Source organism: Centroberyx affinis, unplaced genomic scaffold (genome assembly GCF_046629955.1).
Source record: "Centroberyx affinis isolate AG114_WGS23_722 - 3 ecotype Tasmania unplaced genomic scaffold, CSIRO-AGI_Caff_v1 ptg003230l_1, whole genome shotgun sequence".
In the NCBI taxonomy this organism is placed as follows: Eukaryota; Metazoa; Chordata; class Actinopteri; order Beryciformes; family Berycidae; genus Centroberyx; species Centroberyx affinis.
Genome location: NW_027281265.1, coordinates 35,458 through 61,398, shown reverse-complemented (window position 1 = coordinate 61,398; position 25,941 = coordinate 35,458). Strand labels below are relative to the sequence as shown.

At 39.4% G+C, this 25,941-nt stretch overlaps 1 protein-coding gene across 1 annotated transcript in view; it reads left to right on the top strand.

Annotated features, from left to right (window-relative positions):
• Positions 1-1,487: 1,487 nt before the first annotated feature.
• The window catches only part of LOC139660167 (E3 ubiquitin-protein ligase rnf213-alpha-like), a gene marked incomplete at its 3' end in the record, with an annotated part of 59,591 nt that continues 35,137 nt past the window's right edge, over positions 1,488-25,941 (top strand). The window contains exons 1-23 of the mRNA XM_071538239.1: positions 1,488-1,735; positions 2,595-2,719; positions 5,095-5,811; positions 6,397-7,113; positions 7,927-8,126; positions 9,295-9,459; positions 9,724-9,929; positions 10,518-10,789; positions 11,027-11,283; positions 12,160-12,366; positions 12,998-13,190; positions 13,344-13,399; positions 13,524-13,683; positions 14,152-14,289; positions 14,441-14,539; positions 14,630-14,752; positions 15,172-15,361; positions 15,776-15,949; positions 16,709-16,861; positions 19,164-19,783; positions 20,230-20,389; positions 20,483-20,700; positions 20,932-21,069. Of these exons, the coding sequence (XP_071394340.1) occupies positions 1,543-1,735; positions 2,595-2,719; positions 5,095-5,811; positions 6,397-7,113; positions 7,927-8,126; positions 9,295-9,459; positions 9,724-9,929; positions 10,518-10,789; positions 11,027-11,283; positions 12,160-12,366; positions 12,998-13,190; positions 13,344-13,399; positions 13,524-13,683; positions 14,152-14,289; positions 14,441-14,539; positions 14,630-14,752; positions 15,172-15,361; positions 15,776-15,949; positions 16,709-16,861; positions 19,164-19,783; positions 20,230-20,389; positions 20,483-20,700; positions 20,932-21,069 (5,481 nt within the window). The remainder of the gene's footprint in view (positions 1,736-2,594; positions 2,720-5,094; positions 5,812-6,396; positions 7,114-7,926; positions 8,127-9,294; positions 9,460-9,723; positions 9,930-10,517; positions 10,790-11,026; positions 11,284-12,159; positions 12,367-12,997; positions 13,191-13,343; positions 13,400-13,523; positions 13,684-14,151; positions 14,290-14,440; positions 14,540-14,629; positions 14,753-15,171; positions 15,362-15,775; positions 15,950-16,708; positions 16,862-19,163; positions 19,784-20,229; positions 20,390-20,482; positions 20,701-20,931; positions 21,070-25,941) is intronic.

Sequence of the window (25,941 nt, the reverse complement as noted above, 5' to 3'; positions counted from 1 at the left end):
CTACTACTAGTGCTACTACACTACTACTACTACTACTGCTGCTACTACTGCTATTACTACTAATATTACTACTGCTACTATACTACTACTATTACTACTGCTATACTGCTGCTACTGCTGCTACTGCTATACTACTGCTACTACTACTAGGCTACAACTACTACTACTACTACTACTATACTACTGCTACTACTACTATAACTACACTACTGCTACCACTACTACTACTACTATGACTACTACTAGGACTATTACTGCTACTGCTACTACTATTACTATAGCTACCACTAGTACCACGACTGCTTTTTTCCAGTAGCCTACATAGTTTATTTTAATTGTATTATATTGAATGCATTTTGTGTACAATATTGTTTTAAAGATTAATTTACAATAGAGACAAGTTTCCCTGGTGGGAGCAGATCTGTTCTCCAGCCAACACTGTGCTGTCTTGTTAGTGAGTAAGGTGGAGAAGAAGTGTTTTAGATTCAACAATACCGCCACCTGGTGATTACTGTGTGTATCATTCTATTTTTTAAATACTGTAGAAGAACGTTTAACATGTGCACAATGTACTGTTAAATCACTAAGCATAATAATAATAATACCGATATAATAACAATTTATATTCAGTGGGGAAAATGAACAGACATAATCTATGGGGTTTTATCTCCAAAAGGTCCAATTCAGTTTCAGTTCAATCAATACTATTCATTGCCTTACCATAATTTGATAGTTAATGGTTGATTCTGAATTATTTCTTAACAGTTGCTTCTTAATTGATGGGATATGACAACTCCCTCAAGCCGAACGATTTTCAGTATTTAAACTGTGGTACTCAATGGTGAGTTTATAGTGATCTTATGGTACTTTGCTATGGTATCACTATAATATTCCAATAGAAATAGTTTATAGTTTTACTGTGGTATTTGTGTAGTATCCTTCTAAACCTGATCATAGGATTACTGCAGTTCTTTTTGTTAGGGAGGCTGACTAAATATGGTGTGACATATGAACTTGGTTAAAAACAAGTCGGGCAGAAAATGCCAAAGCAGCCACACCTTTTTCAATAAATGTTGTCAGATCACAGGAATAGAAAACGAAAGTAAATGCATGACCCAGTATATAATGTGCTCAGACTCAGCGCAGATTTCCATTATCGACAATGCTGTGAAGAAGCGCAAACAAGGTAGGTCATCTGAACCAATCCATCGATGTAATTGATAAAATGATCAATAGAGCTTATTGATGATGTATTATGAGGTTTAACCCTATGAAACAGGGACTACAGGGACTGATAGTGTGACTGAGTTTATAGTCGTACTTTTTTTTTTTTTTTTTTTTTATCTCCCATGGTATAACATGATTTGCTGTGATACCTGTATAGTAGCCGTGTAAAATTCATTATAGGATTACTATAGTTTTTTGTTTTTTGTTTTTTTGTAAATGAAAAAATGCATGAGCTACAGGAAAGGCTTCCCGTTACTTCTTAAGACAGTTGGTCTACTGACATCGTTATCCTGCAGAGGAAGGAAGTAAAGAACAATGAAGATAAAAGAAAGAAGTCCAATACTATACAAAAAAGAGACATGGAGGAATACTGCTTTTAATGCTAATATTTTAAACAGGCACACCAACATGTTTTGCCCCGATTGTGGGCATAAAGTGGAAAGATCAGATAAATTCTGCCGTGAATGTGGCTTCAAGTTATCTGCCAAGACCAACGTTTCCACCCAAGGTAAGTTTCCCACCGAAATTAACGATGATCAAAATGTCTGACAGAAATTTATGAGGGATTACTGTTAATTGTATCATTTTTGTGGACATCTGACTCCAGACAAGTAGGCATTTTGTTGAAAGGTCCTGCACTGGCTCATGCCACATTGATCTTGAGCTACGTATTAATTGCCAATAACATTCACTGAATGTTAGTAGTTCGACTTTCTTTCTAATATGAGACAGCCACCATATGAAGAAAGTGACAACAAAAACATATTATGGCACTTTATAAAGGATAGGAGGGAACTCACCATCTTTCTGAGTGGTTCCTCTTTTAAATATGCTGAATGAATATTGCATATCTTGCATCATGCATATATTGTATTTTAGATATGACTTCTTCATATAGTGAATTCTCAACCAGTTGTCATGTACAAGTACAATAAAATGGTCTGTTACCCAGAAAAAATGTTCAAAGTTCATATTACTCTTGACCTGATTATTTCTCTAAAAGCTCTCTTCATACAGCAGTATGGTTTAGAGCTATCATCAGCTGTTTTGATCATGTCTTATACTGATATCATATCTTGTTTTTTTATGTCTTGCCTTAGTCATAAAGCTTTCTCATGTGCAACCATTTCACAATGTAGCAGCTTCATGTTTAACCAGAACTAATAAGAGGAGAAATCATGAGTCCCGTTTTTGTGACCCTACACTGTATCTTCTTTTCCTGTCATTATCCTGCAATAGTATAGTTTATTGATAGCTGGGAACCCAATATGGAAGAGACAGAAGAAAAGTGCTATATAAATGTATCATTCAAGTTCCTTAGTTTTATTATCATTGCTAATATGTCACATAACACATATTGTTATCAGATGTGACCACCTCAGCACATCAAGCCTCAGTCACTGGTGAGGGGAGGCACCAGAGAGAGGATGAAGACCAGCTTCCATCACACAAAGACTCTAAAGAAGAACCAGAAGACAATGCCCAGGAAAAGGTGAAATGGCCAAAAAACTGTTTCATGATTTTTTTGCTCAGTAAAACTGTTACTAAGCTTTGAATTTGTGTCATAGTGGTTAAAGAAATCGAAAGAGAGAGAGAGCATTCCATTCTAGTGTGGTGTTCACAAGCCATATTTAACCACTTCCCTTTACTGACATTGTGGCATATTTCCGCATACAAGTTTACACCAACCTCGAGTTATATCTGTTATCTAGGGCTGTAATCAAGGTCATAAAGAAAGGGAACAGGTTTCTCCTATGGCAGGAATCCCCGTGTTTTCCAGCTAATGCCCATTAGACTTTTAATACAAACATTTCTCGGAGGCAGAGCTGTGCCGGAGGCCAAAATATTCTCTTTGGTTGAGTTAAACCTCAGTGGGTGGAGACAAAGAACCAGTTTTTTTTTTAGCTAAGTAACAGACTAAATCCCAGTGAAAAAGACAAGAGGCAACAGAGGAGGAAGCTAATATTATGAAGCCTAGCGCTCTGCTATGAACTGAAAAAAATACAATATAGCCATACTAAGTTATCTAGGTTAGCTAGTTAGCCTAGCTGACCTTCCAAGTTCAAACTAGCCATACTAGCCTATAGCTATCTAGGTAAGCTAGTTAGCTAGCTGCTGACCTTCAACATCATGAATGCTATGGACATGAATACATCATCAACACACATCAACGCAACTAATTGCTTCACTCATCTGATAAAATATGAATCCAATATGAATAGAAAACTATGGGAATAGGATTAGTGTTTCTATGACTTAAACAGTACCATTAGGCCTACTTGCATGTTTATCCTAGAGTGAAATGCTGTTGTTAGTTCTAATATCAAAACATTCAGCCACACACTGACACGTTGGCCACAAGCTGCTGAGCCAGTGCTGCTAGCTGTTAGCAAAATACAGTGGAAACTGGAAACAAGTCGCCAAAACAGCAACTGGCTTGTATGTGTAGCCTGGCGAAATTAAACCAGCGCAGGACACAAAAATCTCTTAAGGATTCTTTATTCTGAACCAAATGATTGATTTTGGAAATTAGTTAAAATTGGAAACAAGGGTGATTCCGTTCTGCTTTTTAAAAAAATAAAAAATAAAATCAGTCTCCAAAAAGATTGAAAGCAAAAGACAAAATCTTCAATGCACAGTCGTTGTATATAAAAAACACAACCTAAGGCGCTTGAGAGGACTCTTCAACCTAAACTAGTATACTCTTCACACCGCCTTATACACTAAATGCACTGTAACTTCACTAAGTACACTATGAATGGTTCTTAAGTACAGTAACTAGCTTAACATCCTGGAGTACAAATAACTGTAGTGGTTCTTTCCTGAGAAAATTAAATAAAATACAACCACATTCAGTTATAAACCTAACATTCACAGTTCTGTACAACATGTTTGACAGTATGTAAGAATTCTGTAAAGATACTCACTACGACATGTCAGTACAGTTATCCAAGTACACATGCCACTACATTATAAGTTTCTCAATAGACTGGCGGCCATGAGCTGACGGGATTACTCCGGGAAAATCTGTTGACATCCAACCACACCTGCGAGTTAATGGTCAATATATGTTTGTACACACTATTACTAATGTACATCGATTGATATTTTGTGCATACAACATATTTTACCAGATATTTACCAACCTAGAATTCTGGACTTCCACTGCCGCTCAACGTGGCGATCACGAAAATGGTTTCCTACTCTTCCTGGTCTAGTCTCGCGGTATTGTCCACTCTGCCCTGGAGTTAGTGGGAACAGTCCTATTGACCCACCTGGCTACATATGTAATTAATATTTTATGTGAATTCATTCATAATATTATAAGGTTTATTCAGTGAATATGTAATGTTAGCTGATGACCTGAGTCTACCACAGACTGGGATGGAGTGGACCATATCTTGCATTTTCTCCAGTCCCGCCGGTAACGAGCTTCGCTACGTCACCAGCAGACTGCACACTGTGCGCAGCTGGCTCTGCTTTGATCAGTCAAGGTAGCGCATGTGACGGGAGCAAAACAGGTGGAGCCCATCAAGCCTCAGCCTAAAATGTTTTATGATCATTGATCAGAATTACTGGTAGGGACAATTAAACAGGCCTTCAAAAATGGTAGGGACATGTCCCTACCGTTCCTACCTAAAATTACGCCCATGCATGAATGAATGATAAAAGAAGTCATATATTGTTTATTAATATTTTAGTTCTTTCTTTGCCATTCAAGTTTGCCACTTAGCTGTGGTTCTTTGGCTCCGCCCATTGAGATTTAACTCAACCAATGAGATTATTTCTGCCTTTAGAACAGCTCTGCCTCTTAGAATAACTTAAAAGTTATACTTTATACCTATACCTACCTGTGTTACACCACAGGACCCGCCAGACAACACTGCCAGTCCAGCTACAGTGGAAACCAGTGCCACGCCATCATTCCCCCAACAGACGCTCTCAGACGGCCAGTTAGTCACAACCAGGAAGCCACAAGTCGCAGAGAGTAGGACGGAGGAAGAGAGGTTACCTGGTACACCATGCCCCCCTGACAGTAACCCTCAGCCATGTGCTGTAGCCCCTGGATCAAACCTTTCCTCCTCACCATCCTCTCCTACGTCTGCCTGTGAAAAACTGTCAGACCAACAGACCAGGGCTCCATCAGAGACCAATGCAGATGATTGCCCTGATGCAGAGCGAGTTCCTGCTGAAAAGCAAAGCAGCAGTCAATCTGAACCTCTGACTAACCCTGCATCATCACCAACGCCAACCAAAGAAACCGGTTCTACTGCACCTGAGTTGCCAAAGCAAAGACCTGAAGAATGTGATCCAGTGGCAAAGCAGCCTTCCTCTGAAATACTAGATAGAGATAAGAAGACCTCCCATGAGACACAGCAGCTGTCCAGGAGGCCAGAAGATGAGTCTAGTAATGAGAATCAAATCAAAAATGAACAGCAGTCATTCACTAAACAGACTGGCAGGAATGAAGGCCAAGCTGCAGGAGATGAGACCGTTCGTCACTCAAATGAGCCAAATGCTAGACGAAGAGAGCGTACTACTGCCCCAACTTCATCAACACAGGAGACAGCCAAAAACACAAAGGTAGTACTCAAACTAACACTAAAGTTACATCTCATAGATATAATCATATTCTGTTTTTTGTTTTAAATCCTTATTAGAGCTGAATTGTGCTGAATTACTTTACTTGCATTAGCTACAACATTGGAGCTGGTATCATTTTCATGGTAACACTGACGTCTCTGAATGGTGGGAGCTTGCTGAAGATTGTTGGTAGCGTAGTATTTCATAAGGAACTCAGGAATAAAACACAATTGCTTAATAATGAAGTTTAATTCAGGTTGGCTGGTGGCTTCTACAGGAGCTCCCTATGAGAAAAATGAATGGGAAATTTACTTATGCAACCTAATGTTTTAGCCTCTCTATAGTCTGATGTTAACAGCCCATCGCTGATGCCTTTGTTTATGCTTCAATAACAGTTAACTTGTTCACAGGCTGCTGATACTAAAGCAGATGGAAAAGCAAACACACAGCTGGCAAAGAAACCAGTTCAGCAACCAGTTACGGGTGGTGTAGATGTAGTTATTTCTGCCTTTAGAACAGCTCTGCCTCTTAGAATAACTTAAAAGTTATACTTTATACCTATACCTACCTGTGTTACCCCAACAGGACCCACCAGACAACACTTCCAGTCCAGCTACAGTGGAAACCAGTGCCACCCCATCATTCCCCCAACAGACGCTCTCAGACGGCCAGTTAGTCACAACCAGGAAGCCACAAGTCGCAGAGAGTAGGACGGAGGAAGAGAGGTTACCTGGTACACCATGCCCCCCTGACAGTAACCCTCAGCCATGTGCTGTAGCCCCTGGATCAAACCTTTCCTCCTCACCATCCTCTCCTACGTCTGCCTGTGAAAAACTGTCAGACCAACAGACCAGGGCTCCATCAGAGACCAATGCAGATGATTGCCCTGATGCAGAGCGAGTTCCTGCTGAAAAGCAAAGCAGCAGTCAATCTGAACCTCTGACTAACCCTGCGTCATCACCAACGCCAACCAAAGAAACCGGTTCTACTGCACCTGAGTTGCCAAAGCAAAGACCTGAACAATGTGACCCAGTGGCAAAGCAGCCTTCCTCTGAAATACTAGATAGAGATAAGAAGACCTCCCATGAGACACAGCAGCTGTCCAGGAGGCCAGAAGATGAGTCTAGTAATGAGAATCAAATCAAAAATGAACAGCAGTCATTCACTAAACAGACTGGCAGGAATGAAGGCCAAGCTGCAGGAGATGAAACCGTTCGTCACTCAAATGAGCCAAATGCAAGACGAACAGAGCGTACTACTGCCCCAACTTCATCAACACAGGAGACAGCCAAAAACACAAAGGTAGTACTCAAACTAACACTAAAGTTACATCTCATAGATATAATCATATTCTTTTTTTTGTTTTAAATCCTTAATAGAGCTGAATTGTTTAGAAAATCCCAATATAAAGAGTTTTAACCTTTTGAACTGACCCAAACAGCTGCCAGTTGAATCATGAGATTTTAACAATATATTGAGAAAAAATATATATAAAAAAAAACAACGGCAAGGGTACAAGACTGTGTACATAAAGTATTTAAGAGGGAATGAACTACTCATCAATGTAATTAATTCTCTTAACCTCATTTTCAACAACAATACTTAATAATAATGATGCTAATAATATATGATAATATAATACTGATTACTGATTTGTAAAGATTTTCATGTCTGATAGTAAAACCATGGTGGAGCGGCACCGGCTAACATTACCTTACTTGCATTACCTACAATATCGGAGCTGGTATCATTTTCATGGTAACACTGACGTCTCTGAATGGTGGGAGCTTGCTGAAGATTGTTGGTAGTGTAGTATTTCATAAGGAACTCAGGAATAAAACACAATTGCTTAATAATGAAGTTTAAATCAGGTTGGCTGGTGGTTTCTAAAGGAACTCATATACTCATTTAACAATCTGGCAGCTCATGGTAAGTCTGCTACCTTACTCTGTTAAAACCATTAACCATTATGGATAATAGTCAAATTCCCTATGAGAAAAAAGAATGGGAAACTTACTTATGCAACCTAAAGTTTCAGCCTCTCTATAGTCTGATGTTAACAGCCCATCGCTGATGCCTTTGTTTACGCTTCAATAACAGTTAACTTGTTCACAGGCTGCCGATACTAAAGCAGATGGAAAAGCAAACACACAGTTGGAAAAGAAACCAGTTCAGCAACCAGTTACGGGTGGTGTAGATGTCTCCAGGTCACCAACCTCCTCCTCCTCACCTGCCAGTCAGAGCAATGTGGAGACAGACCGTCTGGTGGCAGCAGATATCATTACAAGATCCAAGCAACCTCAAGCACCACAGGCGTAAGTTTAATATTAACCCTCAGTGCACTCTGGGGATTTTTAGATTAAAGTGTGCTTTCAATGAGTGTCAAGAAAGCAAGTTCCTAGATTTTAAAGTTGACCCTTTGGAACCTCCTTTTGAACTACATATACTGTATGTTCCAAGGGATGTACATAGTGCACACAAATTTTCAACCAGGCACAAATTCAGACAAACATCTCCTCAGTTCTAGCCTGGTTCCAGACTCCTGAGTTGCGACCCACCCACTCTTCAAGGTTGGTCAAGCAATTCAAAGTGTCTGGTGTTTAAATCATTCCTTAACCAACATATTGTATTTGCAAAGACAATATTTTTGTGAAAAACTACCAACATTCTTGGTAAAGTTAGTAAATACGGCCAGCATCAGTGTCACTGAAAGTAATGTCAGAGTGGACGGATACGTCAGTCACTAGTGATCGGTTCGGGGAAGATCGAACTCTAACCTACACAGAAAATGGCTAAGATGGAGGCAATCTCAGACTGAGCAATATGGCCATTCAGTCTGAATATCAGGCTGCCTCAGTGCTAATCATATGAGAACATTGCTAATAAAACCACATATGAATAGGTGCATCTACTGCCAGCTTGGCAGTATCTGCATTTTCAAATACAGTTAGGCTATCTTGTGGAGTGAAGAGGAACAGAGAGAACTGGTGAATGATCAGACACATTTAGAAACATCATAACTAAATACTGCAAATGAAAAGCAACAGCAAAGTTTGTTTTATATCTGATGTTAGATATTGTGCCTCCTCAGTCTGAATGGACATGTCAATAGTATACATTACATTCATATGGTACAACAACTCAAATTGGTCAACATGCTTCCTTGCCCTACAACAAACACTGATAAATGTTTATACAATAACGAGTATGTTTATTTGTGGATGCATTGTCCAAAGTGCTTTACAAGATTATGAATGCAGTTAATTTTAGGATGGATGACCCCAGTGGGAACTGAACCCCTAACCCTTGCAGTGTTGGTACCTGGCTCTACCCATTGAGCTACACAGAACAAACTATACAAAGCACTTTATTCCTGACCCAGTAATGCTACGGGATACAAAACATTTTAGCATTGTATTTTTTGTTATTCTATACAGAAAATACAAAACTGACATTTGTTTATGCTTCTATTTTTCTGAATAGTTTACCAAGTACACACACTCCTAGCAGTGAATGTGTGACGGTGTACTTCCATGCTGTCACATCCAAAGATCTCAATCTGGATCCATCAAAGGACTTGATTTTCCTAAGATCTGAATACTTGTTCGGAAACTGGGACACAGGCGGCTTGAAAATGTCCTTCTCTAAGTATGGCTTCTTTTGGAATATATCGGTTTCACAATAATACAAACATGAATATTTCCTAAATTCTCCATTGCAAAACAGAGTTAAAAATAATTAAATCAGATTCTAATGTTTTTTCTCATGTTATTTTTACATTTCGATATGAAAATACATATTAATTACTCCAATTAATTAATTATTTAATTACCAGAATGATGAAAGATTGTTTCTGCATTTGTCACATTACTGCATATCCCATCTCTAATAATAATTGTTTGTGTTGCACAGGCCTCTAGGGGACAACAGATTCCTTGTTGAAGGACGGCTCATGATTCAGAAAAGCAGAATTCATAACAGCATACCTTATAAATACATTGTTTACAAGCATGGTGGAAAGTATTTTGAGGACAGGTTTGAGGTCATCTACCAGAAAGACGAGAATCAATACATCAACAGGTGCCTGTCCATCAAGCAGGAGCTTTTAACACATGAAGGTATTCTACTATCAGTTCTCTACACTGGCATTCAGCAACAACTTTTCATTATGTTTACAGAAGAATGTAGACTGATTTGCTGTACTCAATTACTCAACAATTAGCTAATTTATTGGACAGAGTTTTGGTGATCTGTCATCCTGCCAGGTTAGAGATTTTACTGGGGGTGTCAAAACAAATCTGATTCTAGTCACTAACTTTAGCTAGGTATGATGGACTTATCTGTATCTTCTTTTCTGGTGTTTATACCACACGAAGAACACATTAAGAAATAGCTGAGCATCAGCCCAGAGTTAATTTTGTTAAATTCGGCTTTCCAAGCATCAGGAACTGTATCCGTCTCCTTCTACCCATAATCCCTTGTGTTTTGGGGTTGTTTCCTGTAGTTGGTTGCATTACATTCTCACTCCTAACAAACCGCACCACAGTTCTTGTTATAGGACTGAGACTCGCATTTTCAGGCATCTCGGCCACCCTGTGGTATAGAGACATCAAGTTCTGTGAACCAACTTATAGTAATAAAGATGATATGCATATGTAACAATTTATGTATCTTCATTAATTTTGTGAAACTGTTTGATTTTCAAGGGGAGTGGCACCAATATGATGACGTGATCTATTCAGAACTGAAGAAAAGTTTCTTTGGAATGTGGGATAATACCAAAAAAGCTGTAATGAAAGGGAGACAACTAGCTGGAGGGGAGATGCTGAGAATCATCTTTGATCTTCTTACAACCTGGAATAAACCAAATGTGGAGAACTTCTTTGTCCTGCTAAAACAGTTCTTTCATACATACAAATATCCCCTTCTTCATGATGGCATGGAAAGACCGTGGGGATTACCATATGGTCGAGAGCAGGTAAATATGAATGGTTATATTCCAAAATGATATACATCCAGTCACTTTGAAAGAGCAGATGCCACTTTTTTCAAATGGTGAATATATCATGGAGCCAAACTCGGTCACATAAAAATGCCAGATGTCAATGAATATAAACAATTTTCAGCAAGAATTGTTCATCAGAATCTAACAGGTTATAACAGCTTATAATTGAATTGGACATCAGACATTAACTGCTTCCTGTTCTTTTTCCAGGTGGAAAGTCTGCTGAAAGATTTTCTCGAGGAACACATCATTCCCAAACCCAGAAAAGGGAGTGAAAAACCTCAAGTCTTATTACCCCCTCTGCATGCCGGAGTTATTGCTCTGCTTGTTTACAACAAGTATCTGAAAAAGAGCATCACAGATCAACTATGTAATCTATGCGATCTTCTATGCCTGCCTAGGCAGCCACCTGACCATTTCATCACTTACTGGGAAAACTTCAGAAGTCCTTTACCAGATCATAAGGGGTAATTAATCTACGGTTAATGTTAAACCATGAAATAGCAGTCATCAATACAGTACAATAATAATCTTTATATGGCACTTTTTCAAGCAAAGTTACAACTTCTAAACCAAGGAAAATAAAAAAAAAAGCCACAGCTATAGGGATAAGACAAGTACAATAAATAACAATAATAAGACATAGTCTGCATCGGCATTCATCAGTACGCAAGTATGTTACAGGGGCAGTGCAAAAGCCAGACTGGAATTTCATGCTGGTTGGTAGTGCTTAGCTCCAAGAAACATTTTGCTCTTACACCTTAAATTTTTAGTTGTGACCACCAGCTAGTATAAGTCTTTCAGTTGATCGTTCTTCCTAAAGGTTTAAAAAAAAAACGTAACTGCGCATGGGCCATTGCAGGACACAGCTATAAAGATTTTACTGGTAATGGACCAGAAGCTTAGTAGTTTTCCATTGTACAGCCCTATTACAGTCCCTTTTTAGGTAATGAATGCTTTCAACTATCCAAGGAGATATACTAACAGAGAATTTGGATCTAGTTCTAGCAATAGCATCGAAGGGCTGACAAGCAAAGTTTATTGAAGCAACTTAACATATCATGTGGGAAAACGGAACCAAAACTATTAGAATTTGCAAATGAGGAAAATTTTAGAGCACTTTGACCATTAAAGACATGAGATCATAAAATACATTTGTTGCATTTACAAGAGAGAGGATATATTCAGTCCAGGGTAAAAACCTAAGTATATGTAGTATACTGTATTTTTAACAAAAATATAGTCAACTTTCCAAGTGTTTTTATAGGTTATTGGTGTAACATCTTTAAACATTTCCCCTCTTGATATCATTGAGCTAAACACTGATTCCCCCTCTGCTGTAGTGTTGCAGATGCAGTTGAGGAACTTTGCAGCTGCGCTAGACGAGACAACATTGAGAAGTGGGTCTTGGTCATCCCTCTGATTCACCTACTGAGAGGAGACAGCAAGCCGTTTGAGCCAGTTCCACCTGCCTGGAATCCACAGTTTGACTCCTGGACAGGACATAAAGGAAGCAAAGGAACAAATGTCTACAGGGACCATAATGCTAGGTATGTCACAAAAAAAGGGATTCTGGAAATAATAATGCAAAAAAGATGTTTTGCTCCAGGTTTTTTGTGGAACCCGTTTGAAATATGCATAACAGAGTTTGGACAGAATTTCCTCAAAAGCAAAAACATTTTGTATTTAAAGCTGCACTAGGCAACATTGCTCATTGGCAGCATTGACTTCAACACCCACAAATCCTGTAATGTGACATCACTAAACTGCACACAGTTTGCTCATGTTTACCGATCGGGCCAGTCTGTGATGCTTTATACCAAAGGATACAAAAGGAACGAGAGAGGCAAAAGATCTAACATTGGTGAGTCCAGCTTTGTCTGGAAAGTGCTCACTCACTGCTGTTTAGGAGACAAAAATAAATTAAAAATAAGACCCAATCTGTAGTGAATCAGATACTGGGGATGGGAAGCTATTCTCTGTTGCAGCCCCGCTTCTTGTTTTAGATGGAGAAGATGGGTGTATTTTTACATAAAAATCTTGTCCAGTGCAGCTTTAAATGCAGAATGATTGTCTGTTGAAATACAAAGTGATTGCCTGATAAGCAGCCTGTCAGAACAGGAAGCACTTATTTTTGTTTGAATTTCTCTTAACACAAACATCGACCTGACTCTGAAATAGGAGTCTGATCAAGATGATGAAAGAGAATGCACACTTGGCGGACATTGATCGTCTGCTTGTGCACTCCTGGATGTCTCTGTTGAGTCTGGATGATCTAATGAGCTTCATATCCAGTGTGCGCGTGGAGCTCTTGGACATTCTTCATCACATGCTGTTACATCTCAAATCTGGAATCACAAACTACAACTATGTGGTATGTATCCATATCATCATATTTTCCATTGAAATGTACCACTTGCTTTAACTTTTTAAAGTGGTAACTTGTCAAAGCATACCATCTCTCCCCTGTTGAACTGTGTCTACAAATTACAGATTACAGATGCTAAAGTTGATTCTACTTTTACAGGCCATGAAAGACTTGGTATTTCATCTCATCAAAAGAGAAAGCCATCAAAAAAACAGGTAAAAAAAAAGTAATGCACTAAATTTACCACTGTAATGCGGTATATCTACTAATTTCAACAAATTTCTAATTTGTGGCAATCTTCATGCATACGCTGAAAATAATCTCATTGTTTTTTCATAGTTATGATGACAAGTACGGAGAGTTTTGCTTGAAAACCGCAGTGACACTTCTTAGTATTATCTGCCACCGCACTACAAACTCAGACCGCTGGGAAATTCCCCTTCACTTCCTTGATCTGTTCTGTCTGATTACCGAGAAATATGACTGTGCTAATTCCCAGGTGAGACTCATCCATCAGTTCAGTCTGATGGGTCCCTATTCTCATACCAAAGCATAGTGAGCACTTCAGATGCTTTGGACCACAGCAATAGCTTCATACTCATTATTTTGTCTATTGTGTGTAGACAAAATGATTAATACAACCTAAATGTAAACCTAGATATTGTGAATTTGTCATTAGTTATTTTTCTCCCAAATATCTGACATATTCGGGGAAAAAGTCTCTACACTTGTCTTCCAGTTTCCCTAAAACAATTTATTGTTGGCATTCCTCATTGAAAGGAAGGCACACAAGGAGTCTCTTGGTTTCAGTGAGAAATGCTTAAAATGCTAACCAAGTTAGGAAAATCACAGGAGTAATGTAAAGTGTTTTCCCCTAAAACAAGTGTTTGGTGATGAAACATAACCAGCTAAAATCATCAAATCAAAATATTGAGGTATCCATAAAAACTGATCACTGTCATTCCAGTCAAGAGCAAAAATCCATGAAGAGGCAGTTCGGGAGACGTTAGAAATAATGAGGGAATGGCGGAGATATACATTCACAAACAAATTGCTGAATGTATGGCATGACAAAACACAGTTTGCCTCAGCAAAGGAAATTGAGGTAAGAGTTAACAGCAATGAATAATTATCCTCTCTGTCATGGTTGCACATATCTCATATTAAAGACATTTTCATATGGCCCAAGCACTGACAATTCTTACTTAGCCCTTCTGTGTTAACTATTCAAATCCATGTCTTGTCTCACTTTCTAGGTATGGAACAGGTTAATCTCACTCTCCTTCAATCATAAGGAACTCACCTCAGTCTGGAGAACCACCTTCAACGATGACTTCGAAGGAAAACTAAAGCAGGTAAAATGGCCTTTGTGTTTGTCTTGACATTGCTTACATTGCACTTTCTACAACAAAACTGCCAGGACCATCTGGATTCTTGTGTTCTAGGAAACTCTAACGGATCAAATTAGAATCTACTGTGACAAGATGGAAAAACTAAGTGAGACAAAATCTTTGTTGTACAACTCAGTGGAGAAATGTGCTTTGGAGGCAGTTGCTGCTGTTTGTCAGGTAGGTTTTTTTTTCACCAAGGGAACTGAATCGAAATTCCTAATCAGTCAGTGTCTGGTTTGACTGTGCCCCCAAACAGTCTAAGGAAGCTGACACGCTTGTAAACACAAAACAAGTGTTAGCAAATTCTTCTTCATTATGTGATACCCAAAAAACATCTGACTTGGTGGCTCATGGCTGAAGCATAATACTGTCCAATTTGTTAAGTTCATTCTATAGTTCAGTTGTTGATGTACAGGTTAACAGCTCGGTTGCTATATTGGACTGAACGAACCATTCAGGCAGGTAGGCAGGGCCACCTTTTAGTCAAAAGACAGTACAAATGTGAGAGATTCATTAGTTCAGTTTGTAATGTTTTTTTGTTTGTAATTATTTTGATACATTCATTCATGTCTCATGTTTAATTTTGTTCTGTTTAGGATAAATCTGGGGGAGCCGTTTCTGCTCTGTTGAAGAAATATGATATCAGCAAGTTTGGGAAATTGATGTCTGTGATTGTGCTCAAGTTGTGGCCCATTGACATCAATGGACATTACATTGAAGGCGAGGAGTTTGTGATGGAGTACCTTCTAAACTGGCCCATGGCCAAAACTATCTTCCAAATGACAGGTGCATGTTTTTATCTACTATATGCCATAGATGCACACAACTTACTTAGTACTTGGGGGACACCTAACTGGCTAGTGTTGCTAATGGTCTTTCTTTATGCCTGTTATACTAGCTCCTAATATACAATATAGAGAGCGAACAAGCGGTCAATAGCTGCCAGAAGCTTCAAATAAGCTGTCCACATAGACAGTGCATCAGTGCACGCAGCAAGCAGAGTTATTTTGGCCCGAAAAATTGGTCACGTCATTATTTCAGTGGCATTTTACAGGTGTACCCCAAATTCAGTGGCTATTGGTGGAAAACTAAGTGTGTTTTTTTACAACTTAGCCCCGCCTCACCTTAAGCATCTGTACTATCTTTCTCAGCATACGCAACCACATTTTAGCTGACTACTGAAATGTTACTGTTTTTCAGGTGCAAGAGAAAAACTGATGGACAAGTTGTCTGCTGATGCTCAAATCATGATGACTGTGGCGAGTTCAGCATTCAAATCTGTTTCAGAGAAATTCCTCAGTGGCAACATCCAAATGAAAACTCTGAACCAAATCCTCCAGAATGACCGTGAATTTGCTGAGTTACTGAAGATAGGTGACTATGACCAATAATTAATTTAGAGGTTGAAGCTTTTTGTATATATTGCTGTTTTCACGATATGAGAATTTTGAGTTTGATACCAATTAATATCTAAAAATTTGATATCACTACTACTACTAAGGAAATGAACAGTTCCATATTTAGCACCAGTTTTGTCAACTAGTTCAGGTCAACTAGGATCCAGTTCAAGATACAGTGAATGTTTGACACTGTTGCCTGTTTTCAGCTGTTTGATTCTATTGAATTTAGTGCTGACTGTTGAAGTCCTCTGTTTATTCCGTTGCTCTTCTTCCTTCTCTTTCTTTTTCCTCTTCTTAACACTACTCCAATCCACACAAGTACACCCTCTGGAGGTGATGTAGAACACATTTGGTTAAAGTCAAATGTTTATAAAATTCAATATTGAATTCACACAGAGAGGACACTTTTATCCAAAGTACCTTATTTGAAGTATGTGTGTGGTATGACACCTGTGTGTGTGTGTGTGTGTGTGTGTGTGTACTTGTGAGTGCGTGTGTGTGTGTGTGTGTGTGTGTGTATATATATATATATATACACCATTTTGTGGACATTATCATCCAGAGCACATTAAAATACATTGCATGCATATTCTTTAAACCCTTGACCCTGGTGGTGTTAGTGCTCTGCTCTACCCACTGAGCTCCACAGCACCACCACTAGTTTAGTAAGTACTAGGGACTAATTTCACTTATGTATTTTTATTCATCCATGCAAGTGTTTTTCTCATCCTAGATGGCTTGTGTGATGATGGACGTTGTAAAGATGAGAGAAACATGAGAAGATTACTGGGACTAAGAAAAGTGGAAGCAGAAGCTGTCCACACTGATAAGGAGCTGGTCAAGGGTCTTCTACAGATCTGCCAGGAGCTTCCAAAACATATCAGAGGTAAGTAGCCATGGCACTTTGTGAGAGCAAAATGTTTAAAACACGATTTCCCAAAACCATGCCTTAGGATGAGAATAATGTGCTACATAATGTTTTTCCACATACATTAGTATAGTTTATTTAAATGTGTATTTCTTGAATGAGTTGAAGCATGTGTTTTCACGTGCTAGTGGCTTTGGCCAATCCGGAATTCAGCAAGGCAAATGCGAAAATTGCCGTCGTCGTTTACTGTCCCCCTTGAAACAACAACCACGTCGGAATGCTGTTCGGCTAATACCTAAAGCGTAACCTAGCAACCGCCAACGCGTAGCGCACAATCATCTGGGGACGAGACTTGTAAAAACTAGTGCAGTAATTTAGACGAAGGAGAGAACATGAATATTTTATCAGAAATATTGGTTATAGTTGCTAGCTAGCTATAAAGAGCTACACTTTACTGTTTACACAAACCCTATTGATTGATTCATGTAAGTGAGCCAGAGGTGAGTCCATTAGATTTTCTGTTTATAAGGGGGAGCTAAAGCGTAGTGTTCACTGGCCAACCAGAACTGAGTACTCAACAAAGCTGTGTAATAACTGCAGCTAATGGATGGAATTTGATGCACTATCTTCCAAATGTAAACAAAATTAAGTTTTGACTGTGTCTTCATCAGTGTTGGGGACGTTACTTCCAAAATGTAATATAGTGCTTATTACTTATTAGTCTCAATTAAAAGTAGTGTGTTTATGTTGCAGTATTACTTATTGTGCATAATAATGCATTATATTATGATTATATTATTATGATGACTATTACTTTTGTATTACTTAAACCAACAGCCTGGCTTTATGTTGCCGACAAGTGTTGGTCATCCTCTTACATCAATTATGTTGAAGAAGATGAAACTACTGAAGACCAATGATACAACAGGCACAACATAATCTTTCTAATTTTTCATTAAAGATTTTCAGTCAAACAAGGCCATGTGATAATTCAGAAATACAAGAAAGAAAGACGATAGACAATATTGAATTTTTGCCCAACCCCGCCCCAACACTGGTCTTCAGTGTCGTTAGAAACATTTAGTCTGCATGATTTAATATGCTTGTAATGAAACAATGCAAACTCTAAACCTCAAGGATCACATGTAGTGGGTCCTTTCAGATAGGGGACAATTTGTGCTTGTGCTTGACTACCACTTCTTAGTAGTTAGTAGTTACTTAGTAGTTTTTCCCATGCCACAGCCAAGGGCAACACAAGACAAATTCAGGTCAGGCAGTCAGTCAGTCCGTCACCTGTCGCTTTGTGAGATGATGCATTTTGTCAGATGACCTCTACAGGGTGTCTTTGACTGTGAGATGGAGTGTTTCCCAAACAGGGGCACAAAATCAAAATTTGGTCAGTGTAGAGAAATTGATCTAAATCAATCTATAATGCGCCTGATGTGCGCATCACGTTATGTTTGTCATTTGGAGATGCACAGACCAGCAGCATTGTACTCAATCCACAGAATCTCCTGGTGTGAAAAAAAAAGTGAAACTTAAGATTCCACATTTTACTCCAAACTCAGCTGTGTTAGTAACGGATTTGTAAACTGTAACACGTCTTCTTCTGCCCTAACAAACTTTAACGGTAGGTAATGTTATTATCTTGTGGTATTTAAGTAAAGTTAGTGGATTTAGGTAATTACCTCCGCCAAGGAGGTTATGTTTTTGGTGCCATTTGTTTGTCTGTTTGTCTGTTAGCAGGATTATGGAAAAACTACTGGCCCGATTTTCATGAAACTTTGTGGAAGGGTGTAGCATGGGCCAAGGAAGAACCCATTAAATTTTGGAGCGGAGCGGATCCGGATCCGACTCACGAACAAGCAATAATAGCACGAACCTTGGCGGAGGTTTGCGCTCTCCAAGTGCCCTTCTAGTTACCATGTTGCCGTGTATAGAATTGAACACGTGCCGTGGGTCTGTGCAGGATCTGTGCTTATTTTTATTTATTTATTTATTTTTTTGGTTATTTTTTGAGCCACTGTACCACCAGGACGCCCCAGGATCTGTGCTTGTTGATAGAAAGATCAAAGTAGTAAAATTTTTCTACAATTCGTGCAGAATTTCACTTCACTGTGTAATTAACGGTCAAAATTGTTGAGACACAGTACCAATTGTGATCGTTTTCCTGAGTCGATGAAATGAAGCCTCGCTCCAGACTTGGATCTGAGAACAGAGAGTAAATGTTGTCTAGGACCGTGCCATGACACTCTACTGTTGAATTTATACAGGAACAACTTATGCGTAATATTTTTTTTAATGTCATTTTGATCTACAGTTGACTTCAAGGGGTTGGACAAAAAAATTCAACATAACATTGAGATGATGACCCTGAATGAGTTCATGGAGGTTAACAGACTTGACGGACAGACCTCTGCTGTAACTGGCTTGGTCACATACTTCAACCTTAGTGATGAGACACGACAGATGGCATCTGAACTACATTCCATTAAGGAGAGCTTAATCTTCCAAATGGGCTGGACAAACCAAGTGGATGAGCTGTCAAGAGACCAACTGGACACAGAAGACACAGAACAGCTGGATGGAAATGAAGAAATCTACACTCTAGATCTGATCTACAGCAGAATATTCCAGAGCTGCTACAACAAGTACACTGGGCTCTATAACGATTTGAAGAGTGGAGTTCTATCACTGGAGGAAGTTGACAGCATCTTTGAGGTCTACAAAGGAAGCTATGTTGACATGGAGAAAGATTTGGAGATCATGTGCAGAATCAATCCATCTGATAACAGAAGATGGATCAAGTGTAGGATTCAGCAGATTGAACATTACCACGATCTTCATCTTGCAGTGGAATCTGCCAGGATCATCATAAATATCAAGGAGACAGTATGTCCAAACGGAGACTTTGAAGTACTGCAGAAATTGCTAGAAATGGTGAGTTGTGAAACAGTACTGCTCACATGGCCTCAACTCACAAATTAAACAAGACTTTTTGTGATATAATAGAATGTTTTGCTGTGTTCAGCTATGGCAGATTGATTTTCCAGATGTTTATGAGTATTCTTTGAGTATATTAGAGTACAGTTGTTCAAGGCTCAAATGTGTTCTTTTACTCTGAGGATACGTATATGTGTTATTTTTGTATTGAAAGAATATAAATTTAAATATGCTATACATTGAAAATGGAACTCATTTACTTGTGACAGAACATCCACCCTCACTTCTAGATATTTGAATTTTGAGGAAAATTTACATTTATTGAATATATTGTAAAATGGACCTCCCATTCTGCCGTCAAGACCATTGTTCTTTTACAAAGCTTTCTGAACTGAAATCATGCATCATATACTCAGCAATTGTATACCATTTATTTTTTTCAGAATGCAGCTGACTTTAAGAAAAAGAGTCTGGATTACATTGACGACACCTTGATGGAGACCAAAAACATTCTTAAGGACATTACAGATGATCGCAGGGAATGCCTTCAGGAACTCAGTCTGAGCAAAAACTTTGTCCTGTGGCTTAAAGAAGCACTTGAAGGTAAATATAATTTGGTTACCAAGACGTACACAGAAGCATTAGTACTAGTTAATGTAAATCAGCAATGAATGATACAAAATGCTGTCATTGCAGATATCAATGAGCTGAAGGTGTTTGTTGACCTGGCATCCATCTCTGCTGGAGAAAATGACCTGGATGTGGATCGAGTGGCCTGTTTCCATGATTCCGTCCTTGGTTACTCTTCCATGCTTTATGGACTTGAGTCAAACTCTGACTTCCAAGCCTTCAAAGAGTCATTGACAAAATTGTGGAAAGCACTTGAAAATGACAAGAAGATACCAAAGAAGCTGGTTAGATTCCATCCTTTATGTTACAGTTAATTGTTGCATCTCTGCCAACCAGCACAGCAACATTTTTTTCAATAAACATTTTAGACCTCTTTCAACAATTTCAACAAATTATTTCATTAGTCATTTGTAGAAAACAAAGACAATGTGAGATTATTATTTAATGCCAGCAACCTTTCCCATTCCAATCTCCATATACATTGATAGACTTCTGTGTTTGCTCTGTGATTACAGCGGGACACCGCACGCCATCTTGAGTGGTTAAAAACCATCAAGGAAAGCCATGGATCTGTTGAACTTTCATCTCTGTCCTTGGCTACATCCATCAATGAGAGAGGAATTTACATCATCAAGGCACAAAACCAGAAAAAGGTATGATAAATAAAGATTGAAATTTGAAATTTTGCTTCAGTGAGGACATATAAGGGTTATTATTGAGATAAAGAGAAGATTTATATCTAGAAAAATGTCCTTAGCCTTAACTCCCCCATGGTATAGACCAGGGGTACTAAATTCAAATCTTAAAGGTCCACAAAAACAAAGGTCCGTTTATTAAGGTCAGTCAAGCTTTTAAACAATTCTAATTAAATTATTAAATTAAAAATATACAATTAAATATAAAATATATATAATATAAAATGAAATTATATAAAATATATAAAATGAAATTAAATAAAACATAAAATTACATATAAAATTAAATTAAATAAAACGTAAAATTACATATAAAATTTAATTAAATAAAACATACAATTACATATAAAATTAAATTAAATAAAACATAAAATTACATAGAAAATTAAATTAAATGGGATCTGCAAATCACCATTTCCCCATTTTCCCCATCCCCCCAACCGGTTCACCCACCCACCCACCCACCAAAGGTGAATCAAACTATCCCAAGAATCAAAGTCCAAATAAGTCCAGAACTATTGTACATTGTATCAAACACTGTTGCTTAATGAGAGAAGTGGCACCTTTGGTCTGTTGCCAAGACTTTGAACTTTGGCACAAAAGGTGTGATGGCCAAGCGGAGACATTGATGCAAGCGTTCATTGGTGAGTACTTGTTCTTCACCATGTTCATTGTTGAGAATGCAGACTCACAGCTGTATGTTGAGCCAAACATTGTGAGAATGTGAAGTGCCATCTTATGCAGGAGAGGGAAATTAGCTGCAGTAACCATCTTTGTCCAGAAGGTGGGAGCGTCACAGTCAGCCTCTTTCAGTGCAAGGTTTTCCTGGAGGTCTATCAACTTACTTCGCAGAGAAGCAGCACTGGCCCATGGGAAGATTTGTTGTGCTTCTGCAGAGAACTCTCTGACATTTCTGACCAGAAATGGGTTTTCAATGTACAGTAGGACTTGTTTTCCTAATGTGAAGTCATCAAAGCGAGTCTTGAAATTTTCAATCAGCTTCTCCAGGAATTCAACATGATTCTGATGATGTTCTTCTCCTTTGGTCTATTCCAAAAGTTTTGGGAAGTGGAGCAGTCCCTCCTGTAGGTAAAAAATAAAAAGGAATAATAGTCCAGTCAATCTGTGGTTTTACCCAGGGAAAATTGCAATAGTAATCATTCAAGGTTTTATGTGATCCCTAGAGACATCCAAAGAACATATTAAAAGTATACCATTATATACTTAGTGGATCAATGTAAATTCAGGGGTTGAAATGTGGGGCCTTCATGTCACAGCATCACACAAAGAAGTGCGTATCTCTGCTTCTGAACATGCTATTTTCATATAATTTATGTCTATACATTGGTTTTCTAGGGTGTTCTTTCACATACAACCATCAGATATAACCTGTTTTGAATGTATATGTGCACTTTGGGGGTACCCTTACCCCAAAATGACCAAAGTCATCAAACAAAGTCAATCACATTAGGTGATAAACGATTTATTATCATTGAATTTTCTGCACATACAAATTTGTCTTAGTAATATGTTTTTCCATGAAAACCATGATGCATATCAGCACACAGATTGAAACCTTAAATGAGATCAAGCTTGAAACATGCCTTGACTGTAGGCCTACATGTAATCTTCACTCCATGTCCTCATCCAAATGTTGTGCCGACATATTCGCGCACACACCTCTGCACTCTGAACAGGCTAGGGAGCAATCAAGTCCTTGACGCAACCTGACAATTGCAGCGCACAAGGTCCAACAAGGATTGAGGAGCGGAATGGATGGGAATGAGGCATGAGTCTTGGATCCTCCAGCCCCATTCCTCCGGTGGTAGCGAGTTACCCATCCATTCCTGAACCTGATGGTACACTCTGAAGTTGTGAAACATGGCAGACAAAGATGTTGCTGATTTTAAGAGGGGCATAGTTACTTCCACCGTTACCCACGCTTTATTGCATTTCTTCACTTTGACATTCAGAAGCACTGGGCAGAATTGACATCGTCGTCAACCCCACCGAGGCGGAGCTGCAACAATGTAGGACCTCGGCCATGGACAGCCCGCTCGTCGCCACCAATACCAATCTATTGACCAGCGAACTCCACAACCATGGATGCTCTGCCAGCCGCCACCGATACCTTCTCCATATTGACTGACACAGAGTATACTTGAACTCAAGAACTGAGCCAACGTATACGTCCATTTCGTGACGTTTAACGAGGCACGTCCTCAGGGGATCACCCACCCCTTCGTCATCCATAGTCGGGGATTCACCCACACTGAGGTGGAGAACAGCCCAAGCTCCTCCAAACTATTGAACGCAACCAAATAAGGCACTGTGACAGAGTTCGGCTACTATTAAACGCTTCCCTGGCCCGGCCACCCCTATACAAAACGACCGAGGGATGAACGCCCAACGAACACCGGGTTTGAACGCCCTAAAAGAACCGGGGATGAACGCACCCAACTGACTGTTATTGTTCAGAATAATTTAATAAAGAACACACAAACGAACTTTCTCAATGAACCCCAAATAACAGTCTAACAGAACAATCGAATAAATCATGCAACAAGTGCATGGAACACCTTAAGGGTGTCCACTGAATACAGCAAAGTCCTCCTGCTAAACAGCTTTGCCAGTTGTTGCCGCCTTCGCAGCGGGACTCCCATTCCCTCCAACACCCATTCATTCCTCTTTAACCACTTGCCCCTTGCTCCCAGGGGAAAACCCTCAATTCTGACTCTCTGACAAGTGGCCATCTCAGATGCACTGCCTCGCCCAGCGGTGTGTATTTGAGAACCTTTTCTTGGTATGCATCCTTGAGTGTCCCCTCAGCCGACTCGAATCTTACCGTCACGTCAATGACCATCGCAACTCGTGCTTTGATCATGACCAAGTCAGGGACATTCGTTTGACCATCTGCATTGGTCAAGTGTGGTTCTCTGTAGACCTGCCAGCCTCGCCTCTCAGCCTCTTGGGCCAAGATCTCACACAACTTGTGTCTTGCCATGCGGTTTGGTTTAAGCGGCTCTTACAAGCGCTGAGAATGTGCTTCAATGTTTCAACCGCTCTTCCACACAGTCTACAGAGCTTCTCACACTCACTACCACCTTTGCCTCTTGACCCAAACGCCCTAGTCGGGAAGGTGTTGGTTCTCAGTTTGAGGGCAAGGATATACTGGCTTTCGTCAATATTACAATCACTTGGACTCTGCAGCCAGTGATTGCTGATCGGGTCCGCTCGGAAGTTGGTAATTCCCATACCCTGGGCTTTGAGATTAACCCATTTCTCAAATTCCTACATTTTTCCAGTCAAAATTCACTCTTGGCCCTGATAGAAAGGCGTTTTTAGACACATCACAGGTTGACGAGGGTGGGCTGTCTCCTATTCTGCCCGACGCCTTCCACAGCCTCCGAAGATGACTCGCAGTGACGGTCTTTCTTGTAATAGCTTTGATGCACTCATCTTTAGAGTTCACCAGAGACACAATCTGGTTGGCTTGCACTTTTGGGATGTGTCTTGCCATCTTGTCTAGTCTCAGACCTCCATCTTTGCACCTGGCCTATAGCACCCCATGGGGTGGGACATGTTCTCTATCAGGGATGATAGCTTAGCCATCATTCTCCTTTCTCCCAACACCTCCACTGGGTCAAGGGGGCATTCCAGGACAAAGCTGGCCTTCCTAACCAGTCTGTTAAGTCTCTTCCTATCAGCAGTCGAGATGCTGCTGCCCCAGCAGACCACTCCATAGAAGATGGCTGATGCCACCACAGAGTCAAAGAAGGTCCTCAGGAGTGCCCCCTGCACTCCAAAAGACCTAAGTCTCCTCAGCAGATAGAGTCTGCTCTGGCCTTTCTTGTAAAGTGCATCTGTATTGTCCATCCAGTCCAGTTTATTATTCAGGTGAACACCCAGGTACTTGTAAGACTTCACTATATATACACTATACTGTATACTGTATACTATAATCAGCACAAGTGCTTTCATTGCATATTATTAATACTATTGAAATTACATAGTTGTGTTTACAGTGATATATTGGGGGGGACAAATCATAGGAACAATTTATACCCAGTTTAGATGCGGATAAACCCATAGGAGCAGTGTGGCACAAACTGTAAGTGGAAAATTTGGCAAAAAAATTGGGTGTTGGGGTAGTAGTACCCCAAATACATGTATAAGACATTAGAATATCCTCTGAAAAAGTGTTTTATTGGAAAGATTGACCCCAAAAACCTAGGAAAAGACACCAAATATGTTGGATGGGTGTACATAGACCCTCCAATATTAACACCATTTTACCCAGACCGCGTCACTCTAAAACGTCAAAACTTTGCTTTTGACCTTGAATAAAGTATGTTCCACTAAATCCATGAAGGTATACTTTTAATATATGATGCAGGAGGGTATTAGGACCAATAAAAACTATGAAACATTACTATTGCAATTTCTCCTGGGTTGGGCCCTTTTTTGAGTTAGATTGACTGGACTATAAGGAGCACTGCTTAAAAGGGTATGATGAGGTTTTGCAAGACATCTTTTTGTTTCAATGAAGACAGTATCAAAAGGGTGTTCATTGGAATCCAGGGAATGTGTGTGGTACTGTAGAAAAGATTAAAAAGGCTTACCTGTAGGTCACTTTTGAAAACCTCCAGTTTCCTCTGGAAAGCACGCACTGCTGAGATCAGCTCACACACTGTGTTGTTCTTGCCCTGTAGCTTGAGATTTAGGTCATTGAGATGAGATGTTATATCAGCCAAAAATGCAACAGCTTCCATCTTTTCTTCATTTTGCATGAATTCCATGAACTGTTTTACTTTTGCACTCTTTTGCTCT